Genomic DNA, 25,035 nt, shown 5'->3' with positions numbered 1-25,035 from the left:
TATGAAATTTAACGTTTTTATATATTTAAATATGTTACGAAAAGACTATGGGTTTTTAATTGGGTAGTTAAGTTCACATTTAATATTTGTTCCACATACAGATATTGCAAATAAAATTAAAAATTTCCAAACCTGATGATCGGGCAGTTCATTTTTATTAGGCCAAGAAGCTAAACTTTATTTCAATTAGAGTCTGAAACTAGTGAATCCATGCTCTGTTTACCAATGACAATCAAAAACGTTATGATGATGAAACTGGCACTCATCAGGACCACCCCAGGAAAGGAAAACTTACCTCTGTTACTTCTGTCACACAGGATAATTTGATATACTACACAAACCATATGTAACACACACACACTTTACATTTATTTTATTAATGCTTTTTTTTCTTTCATTTTTTCATTGCGAAAAAAAGATTAATGACTCTTCCATGCAGTGCCCTTCAGATTCAGATAAACCATATTTATCGGTCAAATTTTAGTGGCCATTCAGTAATGATGAAACTGGTCCTAATCAGGACCGCCCCAGAAAAAAGAAGACCAAGAGTGTTTCCTCTGTCACACAGGGTAAAATTTAGTATACCAGACAAACCAGATGTAACACACACACACATTTAACACTTATTTTATTGATGCTTGTTTTCATTTTTGCATTACAAAATTATTGCACAAAATGTAAAAAAAAAAAAAAAAAAAAGAATGACTTTTCCATGCAGTGCCCTTCAATGGCATTTTTCTTTGCAAAAATTCTGATATACCATAATTTATCTTTTAAATTTTAGTGTCCAGTCAATAATGATGAAACTGGGACTCATCAGGACCACCCCAGGAAGGGAAGACCAATAGTGTTCTTTTTTTTTTTTTTTTTTCTCAATGTGTCCAAACTTTTAACCGTTACTGTACCGTACCTGCTTGTACTGTATAAAAATGAAGCTGGGTGTGTTTTGGGTTAATAATTAACAGAATCTGGTTACAAAGTTCACAAACACACACACTCGGTTAGAGGAAGTAGCAGAACCAGAATACAGGAGAAGCTGTTGAGTTATTTCTTTATTTCTGTATTAATCGAGTATTAATCAGTATTAATTTGTGTGTGTGAGGTGTGTGTAAGGTGTGTGTGAGGGGTGATGGGTAAGGTGCAGGTAGGTACCGGGCCCTTTGCTCGGAGGCCTGATAACTCTGCGTTTAAGCAGCAGAGGCTCCCGGCCTGGTCTCCGTCTCTCACTCCGTACACTGTGCTGCCTGTGTTCTACCTCCTGGCTGTGGTGTGTGTGCTGCTCGGAGTCTGGCTCTTCATCACTGTGGAGAACACACACGAGCTGAAGGTGAGACACTGTTAAAACTATTGCTCCGTGGGCTTGTTTTGTCAATTCATCATAAAATATATTCAAAAACTGCAATATTATCTTTTTATACCTGTATCAGAAAGTGAAATGCATCAAACTTTATTGCACTACTTTGTGTCATCCTTAATAATAAAACCATACATTTCTTTCCTTGTGAAAAGGAAGTATACTTAAGAGACTTTGACATTTAAAGTCTGTCAAAATAGGTAAAGAATACTAAAAGTACATTTTCAATTTAACATACATTCTGTGTATTTCCATAAAATGTATTTTTAAGCAATATGCTTTTCATTAAATGTTGTGTTAATATGTATACAGCTCTGGGAAAAAATAAGAGACCACTTAAAAATGATGAGCTTCTTTGATTGTACCAAAAAAAAAAAAAACTCTAAAATATAATCATTAAGAAGATTGAACTGCTTGATTTTTTGCACCAGGAGTAAAGCAGCATAAAGTTATCCAAAAGCAGTGTGTAAGACTGGTGGAGGAGAACATGATGCCAAGATGCATGAAAACCGTGATTAAAAACCACCAGGGTTATTCCACCAAATACTGATAATATTCTAAACTCTTAAAACTTTATAAATATGTGAATTTGTTTTATTTGCAATATGAGTTGAGTTCTAAAAGCTCTGCGTCTTTTTTGACCAACTGAAACTGGTCTCTGAAATAATTTCAAAATTAGCACAAACCAATAAAGTATACTTTTTCAAAATATACTGAAATACAGATTAAGCAGATAATAATGCATGCATGAGTAGAAAAAGTATATTTTAATCAAGTCAACTATTATTATATTTAAATACACAACTTATTACAAGGGATGTCAATTTCCTGTATCACAAAGTGAAATGCAACAAACTTTATTGTATTACTTTGTATCACCCTTAACAAAAAAACTTTTTTTTTTTGTTTCTTGCTTCTTAATGTCAATTTTCTCAGCTTCAATTATCAAATACTGTAAGACACATTCTACTACTATAATAATTCTTTAATGTTCTACAGTGGTCAGAACCCTAATTGACATCTATTTTATTTCTTTTATTGTTGATGATTATGAAGCTTACAGCCAATGAAAACCCAAAAATCAGGGTCTCAGAAAATTAGAATATTATATAAGACCAATTGGTCCTGTTGCTATTGCTCCTTTATGATGAATGTTATGAATAATCAGTGTACGGTCACTCTAGAAGACTCTCGAAATGTGTGAGAGTAGAAAGAGCTCCTCTAAAGCAGCTGTTGAGTGTGGAATAAAGGTGATTTATGAATAGAAGGTCAAAAAGTACCAAAATGAAATTCTATGGCATTGTTCTCAAAGTGAAAAGCCTTTTTAATCTGTCTTTGTCCAGAGCAGTGTTCTAATAAAATGAAGAAGACTTTCTGACCTTCTTTTCTTAGCCAAGTTAGAGTGAAGACTTTTATTTTAATGACCACATATTTATCCAATTATACTTGTATACTTTGTTTTTTTATTTTTTTATTATTTTTTATTTTTTTACATTCACAATTGGCCTTGTATTTATTCTTAGAATGGTGCAATTATTATTATTATTGCTAGTTTAAAAGTGTTAAACAAAACAAAATAATAGCATTTAGGTGCTCCTTGCAGTTTCTGAGGCTGGTAACTCTGATGAACTCATCCGGTACAACAGAGGAAATTCTTGCTCTTCCTTTCCTGATGAGAGCCAGTTTCATCATAACGTTTTTGATGATCTGATACTTTTAACTTCTTGGACTTTTTGTATTTTTTGGAATTGACTGACCTTCTTAAAGTATTTGTTTTTTCTTTATTTAGTTGAGTAGTTGTTGCTTCTCATAATCTGGATTCGAACATTACTCAAATATTCACTATTCACTGTATACCTGTAACTCTACCTCTTCACTACTTTACTTTAACTGATGCTCTTAAACACTTTATTAAGAGACAAGAAATTCAAGTAATTAACTCTTGATGAGTTCAGCACAGCTGTTAACTGAAAGCCTGAATTCCAGGTGACTCAACCTCATAAAGCTGACTGAGAAAATCCAGCAGAGATGTGCAAAACTGATCACCTAAGCAAAAGATGCTACATATTTTGGTTTGTTTAACACTTTTTTTTGTCTGCTAAATATTTAAATATGTGTTTTTTCTCATAGTTTGGATGACTTTAGTATTAATCTACAATGCAGAAAATGTTTTAAATAATTAAAAGCCACTGAATTTAAGGTGTGTCCTGTTCTGTTGAGGTTCATGCTGTCTAAATGCTGTCTAAATAGAGTATATAACATTATTTATGATATTATGTGTTGTTCTGTATATATTAGGTTGATTACACAGAGGAGGGAACCTGCATTAGATGCTTTGAATTACGGAAGGATCCCATCCAGGCCAGGAACAGCTGTGACTGTGTCGTCAACTTTAATATCCCAAAGACTTTCCCGGTATGTGTGTGTATGTGTGTGTGTGTGTGTGTGTGTGTGTGTGTGTGTGTTGAGAGTTATGGCTAAAGAGATAAGATACCAAGCAATTTCGTGTAATGCGTTTAAAGAAAGAGATCCTTTGATAAAGTAAAGAGCCTTTAAAATCTTCTCCTTCGGTTTCCAATTTCCTAGGTGTCCGGTTCATGCAGCTTGCCATCAGCTGCCGGAGCCCTGAGAGAGCACAATTGGCCTTGCTCTCTCTGGGTGGGTACAGTACAGTAGATGGCGCTCTCTCTTTCCCCTCATCACTCCTAGGGTGATGTGGATCAGCACAAGGCTGCGTCTGTGAGTTGATGTATCAGAACCCAGTCGCTGCGCTTTCCTCCGAGCGTTAGCACTGTGATGCTACTCGACTTTGCGTTATTTTGGTTAGTGGTTAAGAAGTGGTTAACATCATTTCATTTCGAACCTGCAACACGTTCTAAATAAAGTTTATAATGTAGCAATTCCTTCTCACAACACTTTGTGAGAATGGTTTGGCATTTTTTGAAAAATACTGTTATACTGCCATCCCATAATTGCACTGACAGTTCTCTATACCATGACAGACCCTGGCTTATATACATGCCTTTGCCCTCTATGCACTGAAACTTTAATAAAGTTTAATAATATACACTATAGTGGGAGACAATGCAAAAAATTCAGATCTCTTCCAATATTACTTTGAGAAATGAAGTTTTTAAATATTTCAATAATTTTATCCAACAAGATTTTGATGTTTTTGTATAGATTTCAGTCTCCTGTTGACATCACCTGTTTAAAATAAAATCATCATTTATTTATATATATTTTTAACCTCATTACAAGCCCTAAATTGCCCCTGTCTCATTTTTTGGGGGGATGTTCTGCAGTAATGAGTGTAAATAAAATAAATATATGAAATATCTCGAGTTCATCTGGCTTGCAATCAAATAAAACTCAAAAGTAAATGTTTTGCTTTAACCATATCCACCCGTACTGAGACTTCTCTGGCTTTTCTGACTGGGTGGTTCATTTTTTGAAAAGCCCAGAGCTTCTTTCTTGCCTTTTTTAAAAAGCAGCGTATAAAAGATTTTCTGCTTTATTTATACCTACAATACAATATACACTCAACCACCATCCCTCAAAAATCCAATATGTTTCTATGGCTGACTGTAGAGACGTCTTGTCAGAGGAAATGACTGGATACAGTGGGAACAGAAAACACACCTGGAAAACGGGTGGATTTTTCTCATGAAAATCTGCTCCAGTCTGAAGCACATTCTTTAGTCTTGACAGAACAATTCTTCAGGTTTGACAGAAGCAGCACACCTGTGTGGACCTGCTCTCGTCTCCGGGCAGATGGGCTGTCAGTGTTCTGCTCGCGCTCCTTATTGAGTTCACAGGGCAGGAAATAGGAAGCGTGTGATTTCTCCTTTAAATGAATATCCTCTGAATGTCTGTGTTCTCATCTTTATATTTGGCAGTTTGCTGCACACTGTCTAAAATAACTCTGTCTATAGTGTGTGGCAGTGTGCATGCTGCTGCATGCGAATCAGTCAAAACCACAGTGATTAATGCAATGGAAAAACTTCACTACTATCGATTTTAACTATTGTGTTGATAATGTTTACTCACTGCGTATTTTATCAAGCAATGATGTAGTATGTCAGATCAACTGAGTGCATTAATAATCAGATTAATGCATTGATTTGATTAGTTAGGTAGCCATGTAACCAGTTTACTCCAAAACTTTGAGCTAAAATTTAACCTAAAGCTAAATCCTATTTTTCTGCCTGTAGTCTGCTGCTAACCCCGGCTACCACTGCTGCAGCAGCATTAACATTATCCGTTAACTGCACTAAGCGCTAGCTCTTTCACCGTGTAGTGCTGTCGGGCAGCTAGCGATAGCATTTAACTGCTAATCCTAATGCTAATGCTGCTGCACCCAGCCTTAGTGTAAACCTGGAAATCTTTACTTTACTAGTTTTCAGGACAGAAATCTGTGTAGATTAACATCCAGCGCTTGTTTGACCTTAAACTATATATATATTTTAGAATTACAGTTTTGTTTACGTAGCTTAGCATAGCTTTTGGATTTTCCATAATGCTCTTCTGTGAGTCTATTGGCTGGTTGCAAAGCAAAAATCTAATTAGTCTGAGTCAGGTAATCTCTAAATTCTCCTGTTATATCTGATTACCCAAGTTTTGTGAGATCTTGATCAGATTACAGACAAGCACTACTGCTATTGAGCTAATTACCACATCAAATGCGAAACTGGGGTTCAATTCCTGGTCTAGGTGACTGAATTCTGCGCTACATCAATAAGAGTCCTTGGGCAAGACTCCTAACTACACTACATTAGCCAAACTCTGTAATAGAAATAACCTTGTAAGTCACTCTGGATAAGAGTGTCGGCTAAATGCCGTAAATGTAATGTAATTTAAACATTACTAGAATGCCAAGTGGATGATTACAAAGTAATGGTTTTCATATCTAGTGTTTTGTAGGAAAAATAAATGGTTAACTAGCTCTTGATCAGAATAATGTAGATTGCATTTGATTTTTGGTTTTGCTGATCAACCAGCTTGGTCTAGCAGCATGGTCAGAATTAGTTTAGTACTGGTTTAGTCAGATATATTATGCTTGTAGACCATCTAAACTATTAAACTTACTTAAAAAACATTTTTTTTTTAATGCAGGTCAATTTCTTAGCTGGTCAACCATGCTGTTTTTTTTCAGGAGGCTAGACAAATAATATAGTATTTTTTATTATCTTAGATTCTACATGTAGATTACATCCACAACTCCATGGATATTTTGTATCAGTAAAGATTCAATTGCTTATGCATTGGGTTGGTCTTATAGCAATCTTTAAATACCAAACCTTGATTCTTCTGTTTGGTCTGTGTATTATTTGATCATTTGTTTGTAGAGAAGTGAGGGGACTGGTTTTAATAAGTTCTTATGTGTTTTTGTTTCTGATACTCACATATATTGTATCTTGTGGTTGAGCTGAAGAGCTGTCAGACAGAAGGAATAATAATATCTGCTGGTTTGTATCTCAGGGGGATGTGTTCTTCTACTATGGACTGGTAAATTTCCACCAGAACCTGCGCAGGTACATGGACTCCCGTGATGAAGACCAGCTGGTTGGGAGGAAGAAGAGCCTGAAGGTAGCTCTGTCTCTTTCACTCTCCCACTGTCTCTCTCTCCTGCTGGCTTTACCTGTCTCTCTGCATTTTTCTCTCGCTGTCAGAAAATACGCTGGAATTGGGAGATTTTCCCTTATTATTCCTGTTCTGTTTCCACTGCAGTCCAGCTCATTATTCTTGTCGTCTTCTCAGCATCTGTTCATCTGTTATTTTTAAATATTTCCACGCTATTGTTTGACACTAGAAAAATAGAGAAATTTATCTGGTTTCATGTACCTTGAATATATTTGGTGTCCAAAGTTTGTATATTTAATAATTGTGTCCTCAAGATAATAGATAACAGTACAAACCAAACCAAACCAAGCTCATACTACAATATGATTAATACTGTTTAAATCAACGTGACCAAAGTTGAGTAGAAAAGGAGAGCATGATACAGTATTATGTGATAAGGATACAAAATAAATAAATAAATTTAAAACTCAGATGCACAACCAATCAGAATCTTTATATAATAGAATCTCTATATCTCTATAAATTCTTTACATTTTATGTCATTTTTTTGTTTGTTTGTTTGTTTTACGTTTTTTAGAATTTTCTATTTTACATATATATTTTATTCATATATATAAAATTAGTATTTTTTTATTTATTATTTCTTATTAAATGTTTTCAATCCCTTTGATGCTGTAAATGCTCGGCAACATTGTAAATGAGGGTCACCCTCAAAGGTTTCCCGAGTGAAAATAAAGGTTGATCGGTTGATTGATTGACACAAAAGTAACCAATCAGAATGTCTGTTTTAGCTTTTGTTGAGGCAACTGAGCCAAACTCAGAGGCAGAACCAATCAGAGTCTCTGTTTCATCTGGGGGTGGGGCAACAGAGAGTAGAATTCAAAGACATAACCAATCAGAATTTTTCTTTTAGCTGGGGTGGGACAACTTGGCGTGTGCCCAATGCATGTTTCGAGCCACGCAAGATGTACTTTTCCCGTTGTTACGATAGCAATGACACACTAACATGCCCTTAAAAATTATGCGTGGTTGACGGCTCACCTAAAGATTTCTAAAATAGGGCCCTGTATGTTTAAGAGAGTGGATTAAACAGGAGATTTGTTTCATGAGAACATGTGATTGTTGTGTTTGTATACAGAAGTGTTTGATCTGTAATTAAGTAATCTGTAATTAAACACATGAGCCCGTTTCATCAAACTTATCAGCTTCACACAGTCTGAAGCCTGTTTGATGATTTAGGGGGGTGATTCTCACGAAGACCTTCACATTAACATAAAAAAGTTTTTCACCACATTGCAGCATTTTTTCAAGTTGAGAAGCTAAAATAGAATGTGTATTTTACTATATTGATTATTTTTTCATATATTTTTTTTAAATAGAATTTTATTATCATTTGAATCTGATATGATCCAGAATAATTCTCATTACCGTTACAGTAAATGACGAAGCTAGATCAACGGTTCAAAACTTTTTTTGATGATTAATTTCATATTTCCACAACAAATTCCATCAACTTAACAGCACAGTCCTTGACAATTACTTTGATCTTTTTTATTTATTTATTTATAGTTAAGCAACTCTCATTACCGATACAACATTTGTAAAATATTTGTAAATTTTTTAATTAATGGAAATTATTTTAGAATATGTTTGATCAAAACTCATGTGGACAACAGGTGAGGGATATACTATAATAAAATGAAGGAAAGTTATGATAAGATGTGAAACATTAAAAAAAAAATTAACATTTTAGATCCATAACGGTAATGAGAACACAATTAAACGCTAATGAGAATAAATGTAACGGTAATGAAACTTAGTTAACCCTTGTGTGGTGTTCGGGTCTGTGGGACCCGTTTTCATTTTTCATCAAATGAAACTGAAAAAATATATTTTTTCTAACTCAAACTCATTGGCACATTGGCTCATTTTTTTGTGAAAAACATACATAAAAACACATTTTTGATAAACACACACTGTACACACATTTACATTTGTAAATTTGAAACTAAACAAATTTTCTTCTCATATCTTGAGTTTAATTCATTTTCTTTTACATTTTATTAAAAAACTAATAAAAAAGAGTAGCACTTTTTGAAAGAAATGTAACATAAGAAAGGTAAAGGGCAAATATTAACCATGTAAGCTGTTTAAAATCTATGGAGGGAGCTGAAGGTCAGAGTTGCCAAGCGACAGCCCACCAACCTTCATGATTTAGAGAGGATCTGCAAAGAAGAGTGGGCCAAAATTCCCCCTGGTGTGTGTGCTAAACTTGTGGTCTCACGTCTCACCGCTGTGCTTGCAAACAAAGGCTTTGCCACTAAGTATTGAGTGTGTTTGGCAAGAGGGATCAAATACTTATTTTTTTTTTTTTATATAGTAAATAGTAGACTGTCATGTACTACATAAATAGTGGAAAATCCACCTGCATGTAAGCTACTTTTTCCATCAGAAAGTAAAAATCACACGAAAATAATTATAATTACAACCATCATCTATATATATATTTATAATTACCAAAAATGATATATATATATATATATATATATATATATATATATATATATATATATATATATATATATATATATAATGAATTACCATAAATGATCAAATAAACTCTGTTAAATGACTCTTTTAGCAGTCTTACATAAGAATCTCATTACCAGCTCAATGGTTCTTATTACAGTTAGTTTATTTTTATATTTTTTAAAGTAATGAGTATTAAACCGTAACGGTAATGATAATAGACAGTGTAACTGAGGACAGTTTTAGCAATATTAACACAGATTTCTCAAAGGGAGAGAAGAGTGACCAACTGACCTTATCTCCATTTTGAAGCTTGTCTCTGAAGTGATGCATCATGGGATAGCTGATCAATTTAAAGGCACAGTGTAATTTTTATAGGGGGGTAAAATCATGAAACGGTAATGAGAAAAAAATTGTTCGGACACAGATATTTTGTTTAAAATCAAGTACATTTTTTTGTTCAACACAAAAAATGTTTATAGCATGTATAAATATAGATATTTTAAATGACTTTACCCTATTTTATTGATTCGATATGCTTAGTACTTTTAATATGGTTTAACTTAAAATTAGAAAGAAGGGATACGGACACATAACGGTAATGAGAATTTCCATATATATTTTTGATTTAATTTATATAAAAATAATTTTATATGATGATGAAAACAATTGATCCATACAGTACTCCCTATTCACTTTACACACAATATCAGAGTTTTTATGAATTAAGTATTGATTTTAAAAAAATTGTCATGGACATGTTCCCTGCAGCTTCATGAGAATCACCCAGGGATGCAGTTTACATCGAGGCTTATCATCCATTAATTAAATACATTATCCATATAGCCGTAGTGCAGAAGTGCAGAACTCTGAACACGTCTTTGCTTTAGTTATTATTATAATCCCTCCATTAAACTGACTGCATTTTTCTCGTCTCCTGCAGTCGCCCAGTTCCTACTGTGAGCCGTTCGCTCATGATGAGCATGGAGAACCTATAGCTCCGTGTGGTGCTATAGCTAACAGCATGTTTAATGGTGAGACGCATTTGTTGGTAACCTACAAAGAGAATACGTTGAACATAGACTTATTTAAAACGTTGTTTAATTTGTGTTCAGATTCGTTCACGCTGACGTATCATCCCCCTGATGGTGCTGAAGTTCCTGTTCCGCTGTACAGGAGAGGAATCACCTGGTACACTGATAAAAACGTCAAGTTTCGTAACCCCCCAACAAACACAACACTCCAGCTAGCCTTCCAAGGTGTGTTCATACAATTACACAATATACAATATACACTACACTCTAAGAAATATAAGTACAGATTTGTACTTAAAAGAGTACAAAGCTTGTCTCTGGGGCTGTACCTTATATTAAGGTTCAAAAAAGTACCTTTCAGTGAAAGTCCTTTTTTGTACCCATGGTTTTTGTGCCAGTATAGATTATAAAGATTATAAACATTGTCATCAACTAAATATAGCTCAAAAACTTGATGATCCAAAATTGTCTGGCTTTCAAATAAAAAATGTGCAATTTAAATATATATAGTTTATTAGTGCAGTGATGCAGAATACTGAATGTACCTTTTGGCTGCAGGTTAAATGGTACAAATTTGTACTTATTGCTGTCAGGAAAGACATTGTACTTCAGAGGGAACAAATCTGACCCTGTAAAGACCAATATTGTACCTTTGAGGGTACAATTATAAAGAATGTACCTTCGAGTACAAAAAAGTACTCATATCGTACCTCTGTTTTTTAGAGTGTAGGAGTATGAGAAAATATCTCTGTGTTGAAATATTGCAGTTGTATTTGCAATAATTGTAATGTTGTAATCCATATTATGGAAAGAACTACTCAGACAAGTAAAGTAAAGTAAAAAAAAAAGTGCAGTCACAAAAGACAATCAAAAATGTTGTGATGAAACTGGCACTCATCAGGAACACCCCAGGAAAGGAACATTAAAAGGTCCTGATGAGAGCCAGTTTCATCATAACGTTTTTACTACAGTGCACCAGCGATTTTAGTCACTATCAGAAAGATTGTGACTGTTTTAAATGAGTTTATATTTTCTCTTATTATTAAATTTTTTATTGCTTTATTTATTGATTTATATATTTTTTATTCTTATGTTTTAATATTTTTTTATGTTCTTAGCTCATTATTTTTCATTTTACCATATCTTATTATTTTTATTATTTTATTTTACTTTTACTATTATTATCTTTTTCTCTATTTTATATTTCATATATTCTTTATTTTTTATGTGTACATTTTTTATGGATTTTTTAATTGTATAGATTTTTTAATATACTGTATAAATTTTATTAATCTTTATTAAATGTTTATTTAAAATTAATATTTCTTTTTTTATTATTTTCTTATTATTTATAATTTCTTATCTAAAGGTTTTCTATCCCTTTTTAACTGTAAATGCTCGGCTGCACCCTCAATGTACTCCCGAGTTAAAAATAAAGGTCAATTGATTGATGGCCTTTGTCGTAACTCAATTCAAGTAATTAACTCTTGATGAGTTCAGCACAGCTGTTAACTGAAAGCCTGAATTCCAGGTGACTCTACCTCATAAAACTGACTTCATATGTTTTTCTTCATAGTTTGGAAGACTTTAATATCTATAATATTCAATGTCGGAAAATAAAATATATATAATTTAAGTTTTGTCCTAACTTTTGTATGGTACTGGGATTTGAATATCAAATTAAACTACAAATAATAAATTAATACATTAATATTTAGTGTAAAAATGTCTGACAGTTGTGGTGTTTTTCATATAAACCCATGTTTCTGATCTCAGGTACAGCACAGCCGTTGTTCTGGCAGCAGCCGGTGTACGAGCTGGACCCAGCTGACCCCAGTAATAACGGCTTTATTAATGATGATCTGATCGTGTGGATGAGAGAGGCAGCCTTCCCCAACTTTAAGAAGCTCTATGGTATTCTGATCCGTGCTGAAACCCCCTTCTCAGAAGGGCTGCCTGCTGGAAACTACAGCGTCAACATCAGCTATAGTATCCTTTATACAAACAGTATAAAAAAAACTTAAAGGAGAACTCTGGTGTAAAATGGACTTTTGTTAAAGTAAAACATGATTAAAAGTTCTTATCTTTGATGAATAGCGCACCTCCGTTCTCACACAGCGTTCAGAGATCCAGAAATTTTAACAGTTTCTCCAAACACCCTTCAGACTGGGTGATACGGGGCTTAATTTACCCTGATAAATCACTTTTTACACCATTATCCAGCTCACACCTCCTTGCTAGAATCCAGAGAGCCTTGATATTTAAAACGAGGCATTAATCACTTAAAAAGTGCAGAAGAAGCTTATTAAAAACCTCTGTTTACATAACATAACTCACTAGCTTCAGCTCAGAGCGCCGCCATTACTGTACTGATAATAACATAGATATATATTTATATATACATAGACTCCGCTTAGCGTAGCAGCCGTCACCAGGAGGCAGGCTATGCGGAGTCTATATGTATATATATGTCTATGTTATTATCATTACAAAGATGGCAGCATTTGGAGCAGAAGCTAGAGTTATAGGACGAAAACCAAGGTTTTTAATGAGCTTCTTGTGCAGTTTTTGAGTTATTAATGCCTCGTTTTAAATATCAAGGCTCTCTGGATTCTAGCAAGGAGGTGTGAAGCTACTTTGAGCTGAAAAACGGTGTAAAAAGCCCTGAAATGGTCGTTGTAAAGAGCGCTGGGCAAAAAGCACAACATTTCTGGATCTCTGAACGCTTTGTTTTACTACAACAAAAGTTCTCCTTTAAATCATGTCTTAAAGAATAAGCCTAATTTTGCATTTCCATCTGTATAAAAATATAACCTATTCAGATTTGACAATAGCCTTTGGTTGAACCTTGACCTTTGACCCAGATTTCCCTGTTCAGTATTTCCAGGGCAGGAAGGAAGTAGTTCTGTCCACTGTAAGTTGGTTTGGTGGGCAGAACCATTTCCTGCCCATCGCGTACCTGGTGACCGGAGGGCTGATCTTTATAGCCGCCATAGTTCTCACTGTGGTCTATGTGAAGGTCGGCCGCGATGGAAAGAACATGGAGGAGTAGAAGAAACAGGAAAGACCAAAGAGGAGAAGGCAAAAATGGACGAGTATGCACTAGCTACACCAGTAAAGCACTGTGTATTTATTCTGATTTATTAAACATTTTACAAATTTTATTGTTGGTTCAGCCTTATAATATAATAACCGAAAAGTGAGCCAATGATGTCATACTCTCAGAGTTATCCTAAAAAAAAATGTGAAAGAACCAACTGGATGCATTATATATATTTTTTTAACCAGGTTTGATATTTCCTGCTGTTTTAATTCTATTTCATAAATGTAATAAACATAAAATGATGTTTAATAACATCAGTATAGTTTCTATCAGTAGTTATTTGGAATTATTGTTCTGCTGCAGCACTGTGTCTATTCCAAACTTAGAAATGCAAAACAGAAAAACAGATTTACTTACTATATGTCCAAATGTTTGTGAGCTCCTTTAAGCTGCACCTAGTGCTAACACAGATGTGCAAATGCACACACACACACACACTGTCACCAAAGCTGGAAAGAAAAGTTGCCGGCAGAGGTGTGTGCCATATCATATTGTATATATTGTAATAATACTGATATAAAGATATTATACCCTGAAATATCGTGCCGAATCACCCACCCCTAATTATCACATCAGAGTACTACCCTTTTTTTTTTTTTTTTACTGTTTTTAGCAAAAGAAAAATTCACACTTTTCTCATTTTCCCATTCTATATCTACTAGATACAAATTATATATGTCTATTGTTGAGCTAAATGCAACAAAATATTAATACATGTTTTTTATACGATTTGATCAAATATTTACTACTTTCAGCAGTATATTGCACCACGTCACACATTAAGTCATCTTACACTGAATTTTATACACACAGTAAAATCCTCCTGCTGTAATTCTGACTGTTCTCCAGCAGAGAGCAGCAGAAACATGGCTGCCCCATTGATAAATACAGAGCATTTTTTCTTCTTTGCTTGGTATTCACAGTAACAAATGTCAGTGACTGGTTATGAATTAAATGCAATGACAAACTGCACGCTGTTTAATGTACGTTATGGTCAGTGCAGGAAATTACAACACAACCAGACTGGAACATGTTCAGCAGTATCCATATACATCAGCTGTTCACTCTCTTTTAACACTTAAAAGATTGAGAAAAAGCTACTGATTAACTGACATTAGTTTTACTTTTTCTGTGTGTAATATTTTATATTTCATATTGACCTTTTTATTTTATAAACCATCTCTAAACAGCAAAAAAAGGTGTTCTAAATCACATTAAATTAGCAAAATTAGCTGTTTCTTTTCCTCAATGTATATTTTTTTTTCCAGTGGGCGGGCCAAAGATACTGTTTTATTGGTTTATTAACTTCTTCATTGGCTGGTTTACTGTCTTTTCTGATTGACAACAGCCCTTAAATAGTGTAATCTCCAACAAAACATTGAAAGATGAAGAAAATACATGATGTCCATTGTAATGGATGCAGGGTCTTAAAGGGTTAAGTTTATTTGAGTGAACTATAGTGTTTTATACCATTGATTTTATACCATTTATGTATACAATAAATTCCTTGAAATGGCACTGTGTGTGTAGGCATTTAACCATAAATAAAAAAAGAAGAGTACACATGTAATTAGATTTTTATTAAAACCTCAATTTGGCATTTTAAATTCTATTTTTTCTTTATACAGTCATTCTACAGTACCAACCATAATTCAGAAATCCATTTACAGTGAATAGCAGACATATAAACACTCTGTAAAATTATGCATACACACACATACACACAGACACACACACACACACACACATACACATTCATGAATACAGTGCACAGAAACATTTACCAACACTGACATGGATACACAGCTTGGAATAAACACCCACATCTAAACCGTCAGCCCTTGTGGACATTAAAACACAGTAAAACATCAAGACAGATCACACACACTTAAAGCCCACTGTATCAGGAACGCAGTGAGACAGCTATTCTGTGTGTGTGTTTTAATATTCTGAACCGAATATTTAATTCATAGTACCATAAAAACACTCCGAGCTCAGGTGGAGACATGACGACTGTAGGATTAGATCTTCTCTCAGCTGCTGAAAGTCCGTTTAAAACAAGGCAACAGTCGGTTTCTAACATGAGAACATAACCCAGAACACTGCTGGCTGTTTAGATTAAAAATGGTCATTATTATTTGACATCAGAGACCAAAATACAAAAAAAAAAAAAAAAAACCCAAAAAACTGATTTATTCAGTAAGATGTGAAACCAATCTGGTATATTTTTGCATCGTCTTCCGAACTGTTTAAATTCAGCATGAAAGAGTCACATTTCTCGAGGCATTGCACAGCAACAGTGTATTTATAACAGTGCATCCATAAGTGATGGACAGCATGACTGTGGGCTGCTAGTGGTTTGGGCAATTACATTTTTTTTTATATTTTTTATATATATATTTATATTTTGTAATATATAACACCAGATAATAAAACCATGGAAGCCCATTCCTGCCACCGAAAATGATGTATTATCTATTAGCTATCTCATTATTCTGAGATATCAAATCATTATTTTTGAGATACTATCAATGTTTTGAGATACTATATTTATTTTGAGATAGCAAGTGTTTGTCTTTAAAAATTATGATGGCATCTCAAAATAATGACTTACTATCTAAAAATAAAGAGATTGTATCTTAAAATAATGATATACTATATCAAAATAGAGATTCTATCTCAAAATAATATAGTATCTCAAAATAATTAATTAGTATCTCAAAATAATATGATAGCAGTTTAATTAATAATAAAAAAACAAACAAACCAAAAAATATATTAAAAAAATTATATATATATATATATATATATATATATATATATATATATATATTTTTTTTTTTTTTTTTTTTTTTTAGGTGGCGGGAATGGGCTACCATATAAAACAAACAAAAAAATAAATCTCAAATACTAACTGCAATATAATTTGATATGAAACGAAGCTTTTGGAGATGTTCTGGGCCGGTCATCTAGACTTTATACTTTGGTTCTAGTCCAAGTAAATCACATCATTACAGCACCATTACAAAACTGTTGAATATGATGAATAAATTGAATTGAACAAAATTAATTTAAAAATTAAAAATGAATTAAAAGGAGAATTGGAGTTTGGAGTTGGGCTTTGGGTTTATTATTATTAAACCATCTCAAACTATTCTGATGGTACACAGTACACTGTATTATTGTAGGTGGGGGAGAAATAGCAGAAGCTGCACATGTAGTGCAGACAGTCCTGTATTCAGCTTTTATACAGGATATAAAACCTGCAGAAGCCTTAAGTTTTAACCAGCATGCCCTGCTGAATATCAGCAAGTTTTATCCACATTATGATTGGTTAATGTGGACGTTACCTGAAGCTGCAGGCCCCTGATTTTATTCACAGCCACACTGATGATTTAACATATCTGTATTAATATTTAAATACTAATTAGGCCAGTTTACTTTAAAACTAGTAGCCACTAGTAGTAACTTATATAGATAAGTCTGAATTACAAACACAGTGAACACTGTGATCTTCGTTTAAGTCCGTAATTCATATTTGCCCGTTCTGATGTAAGAAACTGCTGATGAATGCAGAAAAATAAAAAGTTATTCTAAACTCACAGGAGAACCAAAGTACAGTAATCATTTCATCACGTCAGACTGAAGGAACAGTGTGAAGTACCCGAGGGGCATGCAGCTGCTTGTGTTTGCCCGCTGCCCGCTCTCACCGGAAAGGACTTTACGAGTAAGACTAAGGAGAGAACTCCTCTCAGCTTTGGAGAAAATCTTTAGGGACTCACAGTTTAAGGCCAGAACTCATGTACATATACTCATATTATATCTACACCCATCAGCCATAACAATAACCACAGCACCACCTGCAGCATGATATTAAATATGTGCCCTTTGAGGTTATGGACTTTATGACACCTCTGAAGATGTCCTGCGGTATCTGGCACCAAGAAAAAAAAATCAGTAATTGTAAAACTGGAACACAGTGAGCATCAATAGAGCTATTATTCTAATGCCTTTACATTTACTTCAGCAGTGTGGTTCAAAACCTGGAGTCCTAATATGTTCAAAAACAGAAAACGATAGAGAATGTGAGGTACCACTTTAAAATAAGACTACCTTTATAAAGGGTTTATAAATGGTTTACAATTAGTTTATTAATGGTATCTAATTAGGTTGTAAATGCCTTAAAATCATTAATAATCAGTTATAACACATACGTAGAAAGGGCAACAATATAGAAGGCTGTGGGTTCACTATTAGGCAAACAACAGGTCATTGTTGCCCTTTCTACATATGTGTTATAACTGATTATTAATGATTTTTAAGGCATTTACAACCTAATTAGTAACCATTAATAAATTTATTGTAAACAATTTATAAACCCTTTATAAAGGTAGTCTTATTTTAAAGTGGTACCGAATGTGATATGTGAAATTTTGCAATTTGGTCCCATTTTGGCCTTGCAATGGAAAAGAGGCCATCAGGTTGTTTTTTCTTGGACCACTTTTGGTAGATAAGCACCGCATACAGCGTTTATTTACTTTATTGTTGATTATTATTAAGCTTACAGCCAATGAAAACCCTAAAAAAAATCAGTGTCTTAGAAAATTACAATATTATATAAGATTGATTGGTACGTTTGGTAAGCACTGTGGAAAGTGTGCCTCTGGAAGTCCTGCTGGAAAATGAAATCCACATTTCCATAAAAGATACTTGATATAACACAGTGGATCAACACCAGCAGATGACAGACATGTCTCTTTATCCAAACCATCACTGATTGGTGGAAAATTTACACTAGACCTCGAGCAGTTTGAACTGTGTCTCTCCACTCTTCCTCTCCACTCTCAAGACTCTGCTCCCTTGATTTCATTTTCCAGCAGGATTTGGCACACTGCCCACACTGCATACCAAAAGTACCAATTGGTCTTATATATAATATTCTAATTTTCTGAGACACTGTTTTTGGCTTTTCTCATTGGCTGTAAGCCATAATCAATAATCAACAATAAAAGACATAGATGCATAAATTATTATATACATCTATATAATATATGAGTTTCACATTTTGAACTAAAATACTGAAATAAAGTAACTTTTCAATGATATTCTACTATTGTCTGTGGCTAAAGTTAAAGTTATGGCTGATCAGTGTTCACATATACATATACATACATACACAAATACACACACACACACAAAGACTTGAACACACACACTTGACTCACACACATAGAGGCACCCTAAAACAGTAGTGTACAGTAGAGTCTCCCTGCCTGACTCTGTTGACCTGTCTCTCTCTCTCTCTCAGACATTCCTGTGTGTTATATTTCAGTGATAGGACTGGGGTATGGCACGCTGTTTGAGGCGGCAGGGAAATCCCACATTTAGCACAAACATCTAAAAAACACACACATGCACTCACATGCACACACACCTCTGCATTTTCTGTGAGGAAGGCAAGGCAGTCTTCTTCCTTGGGGTCAAAGTTCAGCCCAGACTCTGGTACCATGCTCTGATTGGTCAGTCTGTTTCCTGGCATGGTGTGTTCTGGGAATTCTGAGGCACCTGGTAAACCTGCCCGTCTGCTGGCGCAACCTGGTCTGATGTGCTTTTCGGTGTATCATACATGGACCTCCCTGATTGGTTGCTGTCCGTTTGAGATAGTAAATCCCGCCCTCGGAAGGCCAGCGTTGATCCTGATACGTGATTGGCTCTGTCAATCGTGATGGGAATGGCGTACTCCGCTCCGGAGGCGGGCAGTGGTTCAGCGTAGGCGTGGTATTGTTCGGGGGGTAAAGGTGCATCATACTCGGGGTCTGCTCCCTCCTCAGGCTTAAAAGTCGACCTCTGACCGAGGGAGGCCATGGTCCCACTGACCAGCGGCTGAGCGTATTCTATAGAGAGAGAGAGAGAGAGATGGGAAACATACAGAGTGGTATTTTTTTTATTATTTTATTTTATTACTATTAGTTATTTTTTTAGCATGACTGGGCTTTAACATAGGTTTTTAAATTACTTTACTGTTAGGAGTATCAATAATATAAAACATTAATACTTTAAATGAAGGCTTTGATTACTATTGGGTTTACTTTGTCCCACACAAAAGAAAAATACACAATATATTTAAAGAAATTTGACTTTATTATCAGAAAAACAGCTGAAAAATAGACAAGAGTCAAAAACACACCTTGAAAAAAAAAGAGAAACGCCAACAACTTCAACATGGCTTCCTTTACAAAACTAAATATTTTAAATGAGTTCCATAAACACTATAAACAGATCAAAAATACTCAAAATGTAAGTTTTCAAAGAGATATTTCTCTAAAACTCATATAAGCTTAAATAAGACAAGTTTAATATCAATTTATGATATGCTATTATTGAAGCCATTATTGAGGCATTATAATATTAAAATCAGCCACAATTCCCTTCTTTCTCCAGTTAACAAATACATTCAGTTCAGTGTGTATTAATATTTTGCTTCAAGCTACAAAAGGGCTACAGTTTTTCACCTCGTATCCAGAGTTTTGTCGATTCTGAGCATGTCTGAGAGACGAGAAAAACTTTGCTTCAAGCTGTGGATCGATTGCACAGTTCCATTCGTCTCTTTTCTGAGTGAATAATTGCTTGTCTGCTGTTGTTTTTCTATTTTACTCAGATAAAAACTCATACAGTGAGGAACAGCAGCAGGAGCTCCTCAGATAAAGTGCTGTTCTCATTTCTCTCCAGAGCGTTTGACTCTTCACCAATTACCATTACTTCAGTGCGTTAGCTTGTTATGCTAACTGGCTAGTGTTAGTTGGCGAGCTGTATCTGCTTCTTTGGTGGTGCTGTTCTACACGGTGCCTCTAGCGGTAAGTGAAAAATGCCTACCAGTTTTAATTTCCACTCTGGTACAACAGATGAACCGATATACCGGCCAGCACCACCACAGTGTTGAAACACTACAGTTATTAACAAGTACAGATACAAATACACAGTAATTCACTGTATGTAATTAAATGTTCACTATTTATTCACTACATATCATGGATAAAATAACTGGTCAGACTGATTTCTGAATATGTAATATAGGCTATAGATGTCTACCCGTACCTGCAGGCTCTACCCGTGGTCGTTGGTGGTCCGCTCGGGCGGTGGAGCTGTAGCGCACACAATCCTCCCCGTCCAGCTTAGAGGGCAGGAGCTGCTTCATGCTCTTCCACCAGACTGGAACAAACATCATCAGAAAAACGTCAAAATGTCATGATTAGGAGTTCACAGTGATATTAAATAGATACTGCAGTGTTTTCCACAAGAGCAGAATTTTTAAGAGACTCTGGGCTGCTGCTTTAAATTTGTAACCTTTTAAAAAATAAATTAATATATTTTTCTCTGTAATATTAATCCAGAAAGATGTAGTTCAAATGTTATATTTTACAAACGTTCACATATTGTCCCCTGCCACTGTACTCTACTTCATTTACTTAATTTTCTAATAAGATTATACATATAAGGTTATGTATAGGTTTGCACAATATATTGTAAAAAAGCTGACACTATAATATTTTGATGTTGGACATACTACAACGTGACTATTTCATATATTGCAAAATTAATGTTACAACAATATATACTGTGCAGCCCTAATATAAATTAATACACACGATAAAGCAGACAGTCAAAATAAAAGTAGTTAAAACTCAATTTCCCAGATGTGGTGATTAAAAAATAATAATAATAAAAAATATACAAAATGAGAGTCACATCCACTGTGGAAGTCAAAGCGGACCCACAAACCTTGCTCCCAACACTTAAGCAGCATTAAAGCTTTTATATTTAAGAGATAATGGTAAATCAAGCACCACTTTAACTTAAGATCTTAAAAAAAAAAACATCCTTTCACTCAGGGAACACACTATGGATCTGAAAGCATGTGAATAGCTGTAAAGATACTGTTACAGAGAAAAGCAAATGGACTAAATGGAAGAAAAATTGCTAATTAAATAAGGAAGTGGTTGGTATCCTCAGATTAATGGACTGGCAGTCTAAAAGCCGAGAACCACCACACATCGCTGGACTTAAATGTCCTCACAGTTTAACAGTTTCTTTAAAAAAGAAAAATAAATAATGATTTAATAAATTATTTCTAATTTTCTTTCCCCATTTTATCCCAATTTATCTGTTGCCCCACCCATTCAGCTGCTACGTATCTGTATATCCCCCTATCACTAGTGATGCCCCAACACCAGGAAGGTGAAGAAGACTAGCACATGCCTCCTCTGATACATATAAAGTCAGACTCCGCCTCTTTTTGAACTGCTGCTGATGCTGTAGCATTGCCGAGTAGCATCACAGCGCTAACGCTCGGAGGAAAGCGCAGCGACTCGGTTCTGATACATCAGCTCACAGACGCAGCCTTTTGCTGATCCACATCACCCTAGTAGTGATGAGGGGAAAGAGAGAGCGCCATCTACTGTACTGTACCCACCCAGAGAGAGCAAGGACAACTGTGCTCTCTCAGGGCTCTGGCAGCTGATGGCAAGCTGCATGATCGGGATTCGGACCAGCGATTTCCTGACCATAGTGGCAGAGCTTTTCAAGATAAACTGATTTGTACAGTACCTGTGCGGTCCCAGTGTGGAAGGTCATAGGTCACTTCAGGGCTTTTCCTTATAAAAAAAACAGAAAATCAAAAAAATCAAAAAAGAAACCAATTAATTGGATCTTCATATTAGATTATTTTCGTATAATACAAAAGTCATGGCAAATCAGACCATTTTTCTTACTTTGAACAACATGAGTAACATATCTGGGTTCATACTGACTTTTACACAATGCCAGTTATTTATTTCTTTATTTTTATATATTTATTTTGCAGTTTTAAATGATAAAGAAATAGTGGAGCATGCATCACTCACCTGCTCTTCCACAGCCAGGCACACACTATAACCAGTACTGGAGCAGTGAGAACCACCACCAGCACAGGAACCAGCACTGCCACCAGCGCCACCTCTGGAGAACACACACACACACACACACACACACACACAGAGAACTGATCAATTAAACAGATGCATTTAGCATTTAATAGCCTGCTCTCACCAGCCAATCAACAATAATTAGAAAAGCTAATAGTAAAATAATAATAATAATTTTCCATTTTGGAGACACTTAAGGCCAGTTTATACTATACAGCATAGGGTAGGGGTGTGCCATATTGCATCATATGCAGTAATATCACATTCAACATATATAAATGTTATATTTTATATTTATTTTACATTAATCCTGGATATATGGAGATATGTGAAGTACATTATTAATATTTTTAGTATAATGACATTCTGGATCACCGATTTCTATCACAAGTCTGATAAAATTCTTGTATTTTTTTTTTTATATATCTTAGTTAGGGGTGTGCCATATCATATTATAGTATGCAATAATAAAATGTAATTGTCATTTTGTTGCATTAGAGCATTCTTAAAAAAAAAATATATATATATATTTTAATTCAGTGTTTTGTCATATTGGCAAGAGTATCGTTATGGTGTGACCTGAAAAAACATTAAATAGTTATGGTTATATATATATATATATATATATATATATATATATATAACCATATATATATATATATAACTATATAAAATATAGTTATATATATATAACCATATATATATATATACGCCATAACGAAACCCATAAATATGGTATATTTATGGGTTTATATATATGTATATATATATATATATATATATATATATACATATATATAAACCCATAAATATACCATATTGTGATATATATATATATCACAATATATATTGGGCCATATCTCCCATCCCAGTGATCTCACCATTATGAGGGTGCTGGGGCACGGTGGTGTTCCGAACGTCGGGCGTGTGTGTCGTCCAGCCATGCTGTGGAGGTACAGTGCTTCTTTTAGGGGGAAGATGGTCTGGGTTGAATATTCGTGGCCTTGCTAACCAATAAAAGCAGAGAAAAAGAGCATCATGTAGGACAGATCTACCTTTTATACAGTCACTGTAAATCAGCCGTGTGATTGGTCCTATACCTGCAGGTAACTGACAGCCAAGCAGCTCCATTTTCAGAGCAATGCGTTGGTGCCACTGGTAGGGGTTTATTCTGATAAACCGAGCTTCTATTGGTGGAATGAAGTTGTTGCGCACTTCGTGAAGGTAGTTGGTGTTTCCTTGGAAAACCTGGTCATGGTGACATCAATCAGAGAAATTAGTCTTATAGAGAAGTTCATAATTGTTTATTTTATATTAAAAAAAAGTCAAGGCAAGGGTATAGAGCATAAAATCCCAAAAAGAAATGTGAAAAACACTGTTTCCAAAACTTAAACAGCATTTAAAGCTTTTATATTTAAGAGATAAAGAGGAAATCAAGCACCACTTTCAATTACGATCGTTAAAAAAAAAAAACTATAGTGTTTCATAGGAAAGTTCATCTTTTTGACATAAAGACACAAAAAACAAATAAAATGTGTAAAAAAAACACAGACATATAAAAACATTTAAAAGGCATTAAAAGACAGATAATACTTCAATAAAGTGTTCAATAAAATGTAAACGGATCAATCTTTTTTCATTTATACACCAAAAGTGTGTATATATAAACTCTTTTTTTGTTTCCTAATGTAAGATGAGTAAAAAAAATGATTAACATTAATAGCTGAATGCATTTGTAATTAAATCTGTTTGCTTAAAACAAATATCAAATATTTACGTTAACTGACCAATCCCTTGCTAGAACAGCTATACTGTGAATACTGTTCATTAAAAGTATATATGTAATATAATACAGGAAATTGACAAATCCTGCACCTAACAGCTGGGGTTATGCATAGGGCTCAGCCAGGATCTACTACTCACTCAACTAACAACAATAGCAAAACCACCACAATCTGATACTGGCTCGACAAGAATCCAGAAGCACAGCCTAACACTATGTTCATGGTCCATCGCCTCAACTGCCAAGTAACAGACCTACCAAAAAATAACCTATGAACACACAGAATTCCTCCTTAATCTAAGCTCACTTCCTTTAACTATGGCAACAACACACTTACCTAAGCACAATCACACACAATAAATCACATTATAAGTTGCGTGAGCAGAACACAGCAACCACTACCACCCGATACTGGCTCGACAAGAATCCAGAAGCATAGCGAACTATGTTCATGGTCCGTGCCTCAACTGCCAAGTACTCAGACGTCTACAAAAACTCATGAGACAAATTATTACAAGAGCAGGACCACACCAATCCCCTTCATCCAAACTCTAACACAAACTTCAGTGCAAGCTCTTCTCAGGGGTCATCAGGCAGGCACCTTCCTTCGTCAGTGTTTCGCTGAATTAGGCCCATATATATATAAAAGAAAAATGGTTCAAAATTCCATCTCTACCCATGACAGAGTT

The 25,035-nt window shown here is 34.6% G+C and overlaps 2 protein-coding genes across 3 annotated transcripts in view; one reads left to right on the top strand and one right to left on the bottom strand.

Annotated features, from left to right (window-relative positions):
* The first annotated feature begins 988 nt into the window (after positions 1-988).
* Positions 989-13,870, top strand: tmem30c (transmembrane protein 30C). Its single transcript, XM_022665655.2, has 7 exons — positions 989-1,327; positions 3,653-3,769; positions 6,836-6,943; positions 10,410-10,500; positions 10,582-10,725; positions 12,277-12,489; positions 13,365-13,870. The coding sequence occupies exons 1-7, from the start codon at positions 1,130-1,132 to the stop codon at positions 13,550-13,552; spliced, it is 1,059 nt and encodes a 352-aa protein (XP_022521376.2). The 5' UTR covers positions 989-1,129; the 3' UTR covers positions 13,553-13,870.
* Positions 13,871-17,261: 3,391 nt separating this feature from the next.
* The window catches only part of dcbld2 (discoidin, CUB and LCCL domain containing 2), a 24,206-nt gene continuing 16,432 nt past the window's right edge, over positions 17,262-25,035 (bottom strand). Inside the window, exons 10-15 of one of the 2 annotated variants that reach the window (XM_007227729.4) lie at positions 23,664-23,811; positions 23,445-23,570; positions 22,504-22,597; positions 22,208-22,254; positions 20,699-20,812; positions 17,262-19,497 (exon numbers count right to left, since the gene is read on the bottom strand). In XM_007227729.4, the coding sequence (XP_007227791.1) occupies positions 19,124-19,497; positions 20,699-20,812; positions 22,208-22,254; positions 22,504-22,597; positions 23,445-23,570; positions 23,664-23,811 (903 nt within the window). In that variant the 3' untranslated portion in view covers positions 17,262-19,123. Of the gene's footprint in view, positions 19,498-20,698; positions 20,813-22,207; positions 22,255-22,503; positions 22,598-23,444; positions 23,812-25,035 lie in introns of both variants that reach the window. The other variant, XM_049485276.1, reaches the window with a different exon arrangement.

Source organism: Astyanax mexicanus, chromosome 11, assembly GCF_023375975.1.
Source record: "Astyanax mexicanus isolate ESR-SI-001 chromosome 11, AstMex3_surface, whole genome shotgun sequence".
In the NCBI taxonomy this organism is placed as follows: domain Eukaryota; kingdom Metazoa; phylum Chordata; class Actinopteri; order Characiformes; family Acestrorhamphidae; genus Astyanax; species Astyanax mexicanus.
Note: the sequence above shows the minus strand (reverse complement) of the source record. Positions and strands in the feature narration are given on the sequence as shown.